Source organism: Scardinius erythrophthalmus, assembly GCF_964197995.2.
Source record: "Scardinius erythrophthalmus genome assembly, chromosome: 11".
Lineage (NCBI taxonomy): Eukaryota > Metazoa > Chordata > Actinopteri > Cypriniformes > Leuciscidae > Scardinius > Scardinius erythrophthalmus.
This window is the reverse complement of record NC_138231.1, coordinates 21947283-21959960: the sequence shown is the minus strand read 5'-3', so window position 1 is coordinate 21959960 and position 12678 is coordinate 21947283. Positions and strand designations below refer to the sequence as shown.

Here is a 12678-nt window from a genome sequence, read left to right as displayed (position 1 = left end):
GGAGGAGCAATCCTGGGTCAGCTCTGGAGATATCCTTGACCCCACTCTAACTGAGGAGTTTCACCAGATGCACCCGGAAAAAACGGCCCCTCGACCTCGTGGAAGACCCCGGCGTCATTTGCCTCCTCGCGTCAGGAGCCGCTCGCAGGGGGAGGGCTCTGTAACGGAGCAGGCTCCCATACCACCTCCTCTCCACCACCAGAGGGATCCGTCTCCGGAATATTAAACACCCTCATGAACTGAATATCCCCTCATGCCTCTCACCTGGGACTTATTGCACAATACACCTGCACTGCACGATTGCGCACACACCTGCACCTCATTCACACACACATAAAAGCCACTTCCACACTCCACTTCTCTGCGAAGTATTGCAATGCCCCGGCTTTCAATTCCAAGCGTTTATCTCTGTGTTTGCTGATCTGATTACTGACCTTCTCCGCCTGCCTTGACCCGGATTGCTTATTGGACTTTGCCTTTTGCTGCCTGCCCCGACTTTTGCCTGTGACCCCGATCTGCTCTGTGTTCTCTCCGTTGTTCTGTCTGCTGCTGATTTACCCTGCCTGTTGACCATTCTAATAAAAAGCTGCAAATGGATCCCTCAGCGTCTGCGACATCATTACAGATTTCATCTCAGTACCTAATTTATGTATTTAAAATGACAGTGTCAACCCATGTTACAATACCCCTGTCTCGCCTATTTCTTCTTTGTTTTATAAGAATAAAATGGCATTCAAAAATATACTGAAATCCATTGTTGCCTCTGCTGTGAGACACATTTATACTCATTATCGACGTTTATGCAAAGTTCTCTGCTTTAACTATGCAGGCATGTTGCTATTCCATTCACACTGTAATATTCAAGGGATAGTTCCTCCAAAAATTCTGTCATTAATTACTCACCCTCATGTCGTTCCAAACCCGTAAGACTTAATTAATTAATGACAGAATTTTCATTTTCGGGTGAACTATCACTTTAATGTTGGAATTAAGTGTGCAGGAGGGTCTTGACAGGGTCATCACTTTCCCTAATGATGGGGAGCCTCTAGACTTCCAAATAAATGCTACAAATGTTCCTGCCACCCTTCAAATATCACAAAATCACTCTAGTGTTTCACGGCCGACTGGCGGAAAGGGCCCTCAGTTCTTTGGCCCTGACTCAAACGAGAGGCCATTAATCTCATTCAATCGATTCATCTCCTGCATGTGTAGTGATATCGTTTTGATGAGCTCTAACCTCATGCTAAATTTTCTCCTTAGGTTATGTAGATAGCCTATGTAAATCTATACACAAGGATTAGTTATGTATTTGATACTGGATGCCCTCATCAAAGGTTGCATGGTTGTTTCCCTTACGCAAAGAAAATATGTTTCCTTCAGCCCAGGCTCATTGGAAAAATGTACATGTGGCATCATTTTGCAAAACACAAAATGTGTTGTGTCATGCACGTTTCGCGACAGTTTCAAAGTGAAATATCCAGTGAGTGACGCTAAAAGCGTGTTTAGTTTTTTTCCGGAACAGATGAACGTGATTATGGTAACGTTATATTACGTTAGAGTTTGTATGATTGTCAAGTCAAGTCAAGTCAAGTTTATTTATATAGCGCTTTTCACAATACAGATTGTATCAAAGCAGCTTCACAGTATTAAATTAAAATAATACATCAATGTTTGTTTCTAGTGGAAAACGTCCACGTTTGGTAATGCTGATCAATAGTATTGTTGATTGATTAATTAAATAAATATCCCCAAATATCCCCAACTGAGCAAGCCAAAGGCAACAGTGGCAAGGAACCGAAAAATTCCATCAGGTGACCTAATGGAGATTAAAAAAAAACCTTGGGAGAACTCAGGCTCAGTCGGGGGCCAGTTCTCCTCTGGCGTTTATAAACTAGAGGTTGGATTTAACTGTAAGATTAAAAGTATTATATGAATGCCTGGCTGAAGAGATGCGTCTTTAATCTAGTTTTAAACTGGGAGAGCGAGTCTGAGCAACGAACAGTATCAGGAAGACTATTACAGAGTTTTGGAGCTAAATGTAAAAATGCTCTCCCTCCTTTGGTGGATCTGGATATCCTAGGTATGACCAAAAGCCTCAAATTTAGTGATCTTAAAGAGTGCAATGGATTATAGGGTGATAGAAGATCCTTTAAATAGACTGGAGCTAAGCCGTTTAGGGCTTTATAAGTCAGTAGCAATACCTTGTAATTAATACGGAACTTTATAGGTAACCAATTTAGTGATGATAAAATTGGTGTTATATGATCATATTGTCTATGACCAAATCACAGTCATACTGATATAGATTCATATCACATGACTGCAAGTGTGATATTGCTTATATACAACAGTTCGATGGCACAAGTAGACCGAAATAATTGCAGAGTGTCTTAAAAACCCTCTTGTTGAGAGTCAAACAGATCGGCCCAAGCCTCCGTTGCGAATTCTAAAACATCACTTTAGAACTAGCAACAATGGCATGGGCTGCTCCAGTGAAGTTATTAGTGTTAGTTTTATTGAGTAGAGGATTGTGAGAGAGAACGTGTGCGATTACCTGCCTTTGTTAGAGCTTTCATTCTCTAGGTCAAGTCATAAATTCATGAAAGTAATTGAGTTTGCCATGTCTGTGTCTGCGGATGAAATAGCATCCTTTCAATGGTGGATTTCACATGATGGGTGTCAGCACTGGCCAATGCATTTATTGAACAATAATATTTAATGAACAATAATAGCCATTATACAAGTATAGAAGTTTGTACAGTAGGACATAGACAAGCAAACTCTTGAACATCATTAAAGTTAAATAAAAATATGAAGTTATAAAACATAACTTTGCCCTCAGTTATAATGATTTGCCTAGTAATGAATAATATATTAATTAAACCAAAATTGCCAGTAATATTCCAAAACAAATTATATCTTGTGTTTAACCTCTAAGGGTTTACACCACAATGATGGACTAAAAATGGAAACAGACGACAAGGTTGTCAAAACAATCCCCTTCACAAAGGTCCGTGAAAATGACTAAAAACGCTGTATTATGCATACCAGGGGTGCGTTTCCCGAAAGCATCGTTGGCCAACTATGGTCGCAAGTTCCGTCGTTACCAATAGAGTTCAATGGACATTGCGATGAACTTGCGACCATAGTTGGCCAACGATGCTTTCGGGAAACGCACCCCAGGCCAGTAGTTGGCGATGTCACTTTGTAAAGAAACTCTACGCATCTATAGGCTGAACACGTAATAGACATGCCCATGACTTCGCCATTTTCACAAATTCATGTTTTTGTAGTTTACATGGAGACAATAACGGTATTGTTTTCTAAAACTTACACTTTCAATCCCGTTTCCAAAAGTTTGAGTTTTTTAGGCCACCAAAACGCCGTTGACATGGAAATGAATGATCAAAACGGATAAAAAGTTTTCAGTTTTTAGTTGACAAAGGTGTCATGTAAACAACCCCTAACATTCCCAGTGCTGATATACTAGGACTGTCCCTTAGTGGTCGACTGAATGACGATCTCAGAAAAGTTCATGCAATGTTTGCTGGTGTCGCTGAGGCACGCTTGAGCATTTCATTTATATTTTAAATGCTCATTATTACAGTTTAGTATTTCTCCCCCAACTAATCGACTAATGGCTTAAATGAATGACTATCAGTCGACTCGGAAAATCTTTAATCGGGGGCAGCCCTGGCTGATACTGGTGAAATATCAGCACTCCCTGAAGGCTTCTCAGCCAATCAGATTCAAAGACTGGAACTAACTGGTGTATTATGTATATGTATTATTTTTTGTATGTGTGGTTTTGGTTGTTCCAAAAAAAAAATTTAAAACGTTTATACGCAGATCTCACATGCAAATTATGTATGTTTAGTGAAGGACACCCTTTGACCTTATGTGAGATTGGTCTGGTATCCCATATTATTTCAAAGTACCTATGATCATTCTGGAATAGAACATTCTGCTTTCAGACAACAATTTTTGCTCCAGTCTGTTTGACATCGGAGTTTGGTTGGAGTGAATGCTATTTTTTTATTTTTTTTATTTTTCGGTGCACACCAAGAAAGATTGCATTGCTTTCATTCCAGAATTACTTGCTGAAATTAAAATGTATTGATTACAGTTAATTTGCCTATTACAGCATAATGCATTGCTCATTGGTGCTTGTCTCTGCAGAAATGACCTTTGGCGAGCCTTGCATTCTTTGCATTCTTTGTACCTTTGGCAGACAGACATAAGTGCTGATCTGTGTATGTCAAGACTTTGTAATAAAATCGTTTTATTACAAAAAAAGGGGGAGAGGAGAAACAAACTTGTGAAACTGGCATCTATTCCTGAGTTGTTATCTAGCTACAGTGGTCAATAGCTGGCACAAAACTGCACTAGAACATTGATGTTGCAAACGTCCCACAGCTCTGAGCAAAATGATTCAATGTGAATGCAGAACTGCAGGGGGAATCGTACTGGGATTCGGACAGAGCAATAAAAGAGTTCTAATTATAACATAAACATCTGCTGTATAAAGTTTGAAGGCTATTGTTCGCCCTCTGTTTTCTTTACACTGATGATGGTGGTTGCATATGGTTCAGTCCCTTGCCAAGAGATCAAGGTACTTCGCTCCTGTCTGCAGGCTGCCACAGCGATAGAGGCTTTCTGGGAGAGATTTGATGCCTGGGGCTGACTTTTTGTTGGAGCCATTGATCGGAGAGACAGAATTGGATTGTGTAGCTTATTACTGGTGTCAGGGAACATTACATGGGGGAGAGATAGAGCCCTTCTTTATCAGTGCAGGCTCCTGCTGCAACTCAAATTACTTTTATCACTCTTGGCTACCCTGGTACCACCCACGGCGGAGAAACACCAGACATTATGCTCTCGGTCGCAGTGAAATTCTGCAATAACCTTCTAAATGTTTGCCGCCATCTGTGAGACATCAGGTATTATATCAGAGAAAGTGCAAAAATCAACAAGCATCAGTCTTGTGTGCTGGTCCTTTTCGAATGAAAAAAGCAATATAGTGTGTGCTGTCTTACCATGATGTGTTAATGCTGCTCAATAGCTTGAATATGGAAATTGAAATTGACTATAGTAGTGTGTAACAATATCCAGTCATTATTGTTATCATCATTGTGAATGGTTTTATTTTCGTTAGAATAAAATTTACCTTTACCATCCCATTCTTTGAAAAGACAACGAAATGTTGTGGGCCATTGCAGTGTAATTGGAAATGTCAATCACGCCAGTCTGGAAATGCAAGTAGGGAACCAAAACTTAGTGAGCTGCCTACTGTGACTGAGTGACTGATTTGGAGCACTTCAACTAATGCAGAAACTCCACTTGCCAAATAGCTCTGGTAGACTCAACTTGCAGCCAGCACGCACTCAAAAAAAATCTATAATTTAACGCCTTTGTATCAGGTTTCTGTTTCAAATGTGATTACATCATATTAAATTGATTTGAAACAGTTACTCTTTGACTTAACTTGATGTTTTCATTTTGAAATAACATGTTTCAATCAAGTAACCCATTCAAACAGGACTTTCACTTCCCATCATGCTTTGCAAAGGGGCTGAATTGTAAGAGTAATTGTTGAAATAAAGTATTATTTTAAGCTTGATAATGTTTTTTTTTAGTAAGATAAGAAAATGGAGAGACTTGTTAATGTTTAATGTTCTATTATGTTGGTATTTAAAAGTTTCTGTTATGTTAGTGTTTTGGGGCGTTACCATGTGGTGAAGTGTAGAGCATGTGCTTGGGTTGAGGACCTGCTTAGAATTCAAATTACTTTAATAATAATTCAAACACTATGGTAGTGCTTTGGATGAAACCTGTATCATATGGTTATTCATTAACTTATTTACATTTGTATAGTCCATAGATACCAATACATTGATGATTCATCAGTGGCTGTTTCAATGGGTTTTAAAAGCTATATGAAAGCTGTCCGCCATATTGGAACAATCAAAGCCGGTCCGTGAATACTCGAGAAGAAGTTGGCTGAGTGTCTGCAACCGTAGTTACACTCATGTATAAATATCAACATCTGCAATACACTTAAGCTGATGATTTTGCTAAACTAACACAATACAACCAGACCAAGGTGTCAGCTAACATGACTAAAAAGTAATGATTAAAAAGTAAAAGTAAAACCATTAAAAAGTACCATAGTACCAAACTTGTAATACTGAGATAATAAATATAACTATAGGTCTTACCTGCCATCTTGGATTTTTTTTTTTTTTTTTTTATAGAAATCACCACAATGAATTTATTCGCAAAGGATGCAATATAGGCTGCCTTAGAATTTACCAATACGAGGTTTCTAAGGAGGCAGCATTATTACATTTCTTTCATTTTCGTCTAGAGTGTGCTTATGCCTGGTAGTCAGCTCTCTAGGTTTTTTAAACTGAGCAAATGTTGCTTGCGTTTGAGACAGAATCGGTGAGCTAGAAAGAGATGCCTGTCTTCAGAGAAATCTGTAGTGAAGCCTCCTGACTCACTTCCATTTGTTATCATTTCAGCCCTCACAACAGAAACTGTCTGATCTAGGATATCTAATAATCAGATGGTCCTGCCCATCCAGCTGTTACTCTATGAGAATGTGCAGAATTTGTGCCAGGCATAGTGCATCTGCAATCAGAGAGCTTAAACAGACTCTTAGATCAGGTTGCTGTGTACTGCACTGCTTTTCTTGGCTCTAATGGAGAGCGCATATTAATGAATCATTCTTCGGCTTCTTTGGTCTCGATTCACTTAATTAACACTCATGGTACACCTCTCTTTAAAATCATTCCATGCACCTCAATGTTAATTGTCGATTGAGCCCTTGTCAGCAGGTCTTAGGTTACATTTGTTGAATGTTGAGCATGCTGGGAGTCTTGAGGCACTCAGAAAACATTGGGGAACAGTGAACACTGAAGCGTGTGGTGGAAGATTAATTTATCACACACTTCAGTACAGCACATCCATGTATTTATTTACCTTCGTTTTTGTTTGAAAAATGACTTCCTCTGTGCCAAGCCTTGAGGACAGGTAATTACACCTTCAAGAGTCCTGGTGGGGATTAAAACAAATGACATAAGAAAGGAAATGCACTCCATCTTGTCTGGCATGCTTTGAAACCCTTTTGTGATGGCTATGTGAACATGAATTCAGAACAGTGAAACTGACTTTGCAGATAGTGCCAGTAAACTGCAAAAGACAATGGGGAAAGGTTGTCCATCGGGGAGTTATGAAGAGTCCCCAAACAAGAACCATGTGGGATACATATGAGAAAGGTGGAAGAGCATATGTTTGTGAATTTGCAGTAGGTCGGTACAAAGTGCATTAGTCATCGTTACGTGCATGCCCCACATTCCTGTTGGCAGCTCATTCTTATCTACTGGATTTAAGAAAAAATACAGCAGCCTTGGCATCCAAATCCATTTGCGTGCTCTCATTGGCAGCATCTTTGAGGAGGTTTCTAAAAGTGGATCACTTTAACATGCAAATGTTTCCTGTTAATTAAGCTAGCACCTTCATCCTTTTTAGGGATGCTTGATATAATTTGTGTGTGTGTGTGTGTGTGTGTGTGCGTATGTGTGTGTGTGTGTGTGTGTTTCTGATACCGATATCGTAGTCTTGAGTATCTGCAAATACAGAGGACCGTCCAAAATCAGTACTGTTTTTCTTGATTATTTTAAAAGTGCTGTACCTCACTAACTACACAATAATTCATTGTAAAAAATAAGAAATACACACAAACACAGATTCTCAAATACAGACCGGCACAAAAGTGCATATTTGAGTCCTATACGTCAGTGGTCTAATATAACAGACACTTGGTATCAAGTACCACAACTCCAGCAAAATACAGTCATTTTAAACATTTATGTTCAGATTATGTATAATAATGGGAACATTGGAGAGTGTTTTGCATGCTAACATGTAAATGAATGTGACATGCTGTTTGAAGATGCTGAATGGAAAAGAGTTTCCGTGAACTTAAATTTAACAGCTTAATATGTTGTCTGTTCCTCAAATAAACTGATTGAATGGCTTCAGAAGATTTGAAATATAATACACTAAACCAGTGTATTATATAGCTTTTAGTAGCTTTTTTTTTTTTTGAGAGTAACAACTATGGCTGACGCACAGTATCTGATTTTGGATCAGTTCTATCTAACTGATACCTGATCCATCAAAAAGGTCTGTATCAGACAAATAACGAGACTCTGTATCAGATCAATGTACTGTATCCCTAATCCCTTTGCGCTAAGTTAAATCAGCCATTTGGTATTGCTAGACTGACAAGATTGTGTTGTTTCTGTTCCAGGAAGAAGGAAAGGTGGGCGTAACGTTCAACATCGGTACAGTGGACATCAGCGTCAAAGAGTTGACTACAGATGTCAATGACGGGAAATATCATGTGGTGCGCTTCACAAGGAATGGGGGAAACGCCACCTTACAGGTGGACAACTGGCCGATCAACGAGCACTTTCCATCAGGTAACACCTGCTTACTAACCAAAGTGAAGTTTCTTCAAGAGAAATTAGTTTTTACTGTTAAACCCACTGGATATCATGTGCTCTCAAGGCAATCAAGGCGTGTTAGGCAAAGGACAACATATTTTCATGCCCATTTAATTTATAATCTGAATGTTTCAAGGCATGCAAATTTTCAGAAATGGGAACAGGTGTTCATAATTATAACACTGATCTCCATTCTGCTGAGAGAAAGGCATAGAAAAGAAAGGACACTGCAAAGAATAAAGCAAATGCCACTTAACTCGATCGACTTGGCTTGCGTTTCTTTCTTAATTGTCCTCGGAAATATCCATATGTGGAAGTAATCAAGCCTGGGCACCTGGCCTGTGCACAATGGCAGACCAAGCCGTTGCCTTTGTCCCTGCGATTAGCGCCATGACAACTGGCCAGCTGCTTTTGAGAGGTTTTGAAAGGCAGAGGGAAGAGTAGGGCGCAGGTTTAAGGCAGTATTGTGGCAGATACAGCAGCTGTGGGAGAGTGATCCCCAGACCTCTGTGTATCTGTGACTCTCAGACTTAGGAAGCAAGCAGTGATGGATGAATACAAATGAGTTCATCAAATACAGCAGAGGTTTGTTATAGAAGCTCAAGCTACATGGAGAAATAGGGCATGTTGTAATACTGCCCTCAAACGCTATAAAAAAAAAAACTCTCGAAAACCCTTCACACTCAATTAATTTGTGTTCTGTGTCCTCCACTTTGATGTCTCTGTTGCTTCGGCGCCCTCCGTGGGATATCTGGCCCCTGCACTTCTCGTCCAATTAGAGAGCAGCTCTCGTCAGGGTTACTCAAGCTGTATTCAATGGCAGGTCTTTCTAAAGAGAGATAGCCTTAAAATGGCCAACATACAGGCGGAGGGGGCAGGAAAAAGGACACAGGCTAATTCTGCTACAGCATTAGCTCACTATTCAAACTGGATCTGTTATGGACACTGACAAAGAGCCAAAGATAGGATGCCATTTTCCTAACAGACTATTAGCCACACTTAAAGCTAAATATAATGCCTGAAATGTCCTAAATGGTCAAACTCAATACATGTAGTTTGTGTACATGGATAAATAAACCTTCACAGCGTCTGGTGGTGTGTAGTGGCTCCTGTTGAAGCTCTTGCATCATTCAGTCTCAAATTAGCCTCAGAGACATGATGTAATGATATAATGATGTAGTCTATGTGAAACATTCATTCAGTAGACATTCCTCGTGGCATCTAGCAGTATTTTAAATGATGGGATACTTTTACACAGGATCTCTACAGAATCGCTTTGAGAACTGGTGTTTACTTAGCGTAGTGTAAACCACAAATTTTTCATAACCTTGCTGAAATAAGAATGTTCTGTGAACCATGTATCAAATAAGAAATTAATGAGGATAGACTGCCATATTAACATGACTCATCAAACAGAAAAAAGAGTTAAAGGGTAGAATCTGAACAATTTGTCTTTATAATTCATCTGTCTGTTTGTGTTTGTGTTCCTTCCACCCATATTACATCTATACTTCTAGTAAGCTATCTAGTATGCTACATTGTTGACATCACTATGATGTATGTAATTCAGCCTGCATATATTATCCAGTAGCTCAGTTTATTTAGGTACCATACCATAAAAAAAATATTCTTAAATTATTTTTAGTCCAGGAAAGTCATTGTTAAAATGGACCATCAATTTGAGTGCACTGTATTGCTGGATATATTATTCCATGCATTTTTGTTGAGTTATATAATGTTTCACATGTACAGTATGTGCCCATTCAGTTATTCCATAAATCCAAGTTTTTTATTTATTTATTTCTTTCCTTATTTCTTTATCTTTGTGTAGAATTAACCACGTGTCATGTGCAGTGGAATTCTGGTTAAAAAAAAAAAGCAGTACAGTGCAGCTAAGTTACGCTGATCATCAAGACCTATTGCTCTCCTGAATTAAATCAATGATGTTACATATTGGCCTCGATTAAACCCCACAGCTTTGAATCAGACAAGTACTCGATATTAAAAGGCCAATAAATTTTTCTCCAAATTTCAGTAAAGCTTTGCCTCTGATGACATTTAACTCCTTAACTCCCTCCATCCATCATTCAATTGCAGATTTGGTAATTCAGTGTCTCTTTTTTATACGCATACACACACTGAAACACTGGTATTATGCAGGACATTCAATGTTTTTAATTTGACAATTATTGATTTCAATTCTTCTGTTAAAGGCTGTGCCATCTCTTGAGTAATTACGGTCTAGGATTCAGACTCATCGACTGAATAGCACTTGAAATCCTTCACGTCAGTGATGCTCTGCGTTCCTGTCTCGCTCAATAAACTGTTACCAGATCCTCACAGCTGTATTGCCATGGCATGGTGTGAGAATATCCAGGGTACCCGTAATCTTTGAGCTTATTCATATGTTTTAACCAAGCATGATGGGCAAAGCATTTTTCAATGCTGAATAAATTTAACTCTTTCCCCACCATATAAATGTTTATCATTTTCAAAAAACTTTCATAGCCCCCAAAATATTTTGTTCTATGAAGAACCTCTAACCCCGCCCCTAAACTTACCCATCACTGGGGTTTAATCAGATAGTACGAAAATATGCAATAAAATAGTTACGAATTGCTGTGAGATTGTGTTGGAATATCAGAACATACAATATATCAAAAGAAAGAACAGAACCTCTGCTTAAAAAAAAAAAAAAAAAACATTTTAGTCTAGCTTCTTTTTTTTTTATTTTGAACAGAAAGCTGCGAAAATCCCATTTTGGTCAAAGACTCGGAATGATGATCAAAACATAGATGGAGTAAATCCATTCCATCAACATTCCGAAAGTTTGCACAGTCCTATACCTCTTCCTGGGTCGACATTTCATTCAGTAACATCAGGCAGTTTTGATTTACATGCGTTTGAATGTTTGATGAGACAACATACAGTCGTGCTCAGAATTAATCATACCCCTGGTAAATATGATCAAAAATGTCTGTAAAAAATAACTCTGCATCGTTTATCCTTTTGATCTTTCATTCAAAAAATTGCCAATATCCTAACCTTTCATTGAAGTAAAATGTTTTTCTCCAAAACACGTTGGCCACAGTTATTTATACCCTTTTATTAAATACCTTTTTGCAATCTCCTTATGCCAAGATAACTGATTTGAGTCTTCTTCTATAATGCCTGATGAGTTTGGAGAACACCTGACAAGAGATCAAAGACCATTCCTCCATGCAGAATCTCTCCAGATCCTTCAGATTCCCAGATCCATGTTGGTGCTTCTTCTCTTCAGTTCACTCCACTCATCAGGTCAGGGAACTGGGACGGTCATGGCAGAAGCTTCATTTTGTGCTCCCTAACACATTTTTGTGTTGATTTTGATGTTTGTTTTGGATCGTTGTCCTGAAGGAAGATCCAACCACAGCCCATTATAAGATTTCTAGCAGAGGCCGTCAGGTTTTGATTTTTTATCTGTTGATATTTGATAGAATCCACGATGCCATGTATCTGAATAAGAAGTCCAGGACCTCCAGCAGAAAAATATGCCCACAACATTAAAGATCCAATGGTATATTAAATCGTACACATGGGGTACTTTTTATCCTTGTGTGCACCAAACCCATCTAGCGTGTTTGCTGCCAAAAAGCTCTTTTTTTTAGTTTCATCTGACCACAGAACCCTGTGCCGTTTGAAGTTCCAGTCGTGTCTGACAACTGAATATGCTGGAGTTTGTTTTTGGATGAGCGAGGAGTATTTTTCTTGAAAACCTCCCAAACAACATGTGGGGATGTAGGGGTTGTTTGATTTTTTTTTAAATAGACTTTCTGACCCCAAGACTCAACTAATCTCTGCAATTCTCCATCTGTGATTATTGAAGAGTCTTTGGACACTCAAACTTTCATCCTCACCGTCCATTAAGACAATATAGACACAAGTCCTCTTCCTGGCAGATTCGTAACATCTTTAGTTGATTATAACTTCTTAATTATTGCCCTGATGGTTAAAATGGGGATTTTCAATTCTTTAGCTATTTTCTTACAGCCACTCTCTATTTTGTGATGCTTAACAATCTTTTGCTGCACATCAGAACTATATTCTTTGGTTTTATTCATTGTGATGGATGATTCAGGGAATTTGGCCTTTGTGCTCCCTCATATTTAAACTCCTGTGAAACAAG

General features: G+C 38.8%; 1 protein-coding gene across 1 annotated transcript in view; it reads left to right on the top strand.

The window, feature by feature from the left end:
* nrxn3b (neurexin 3b) overlaps positions 1 to 12678 on the top strand; it is a gene marked incomplete at its 5' end in the record, with an annotated part of 546227 nt that overhangs the window by 369019 nt on the left and 164530 nt on the right. The window contains one exon of the mRNA XM_081377757.1: positions 8318 to 8489. Coding sequence (XP_081233883.1) covers positions 8318 to 8489 — 172 coding nt within the window. The remainder of the gene's footprint in view (positions 1 to 8317; positions 8490 to 12678) is intronic.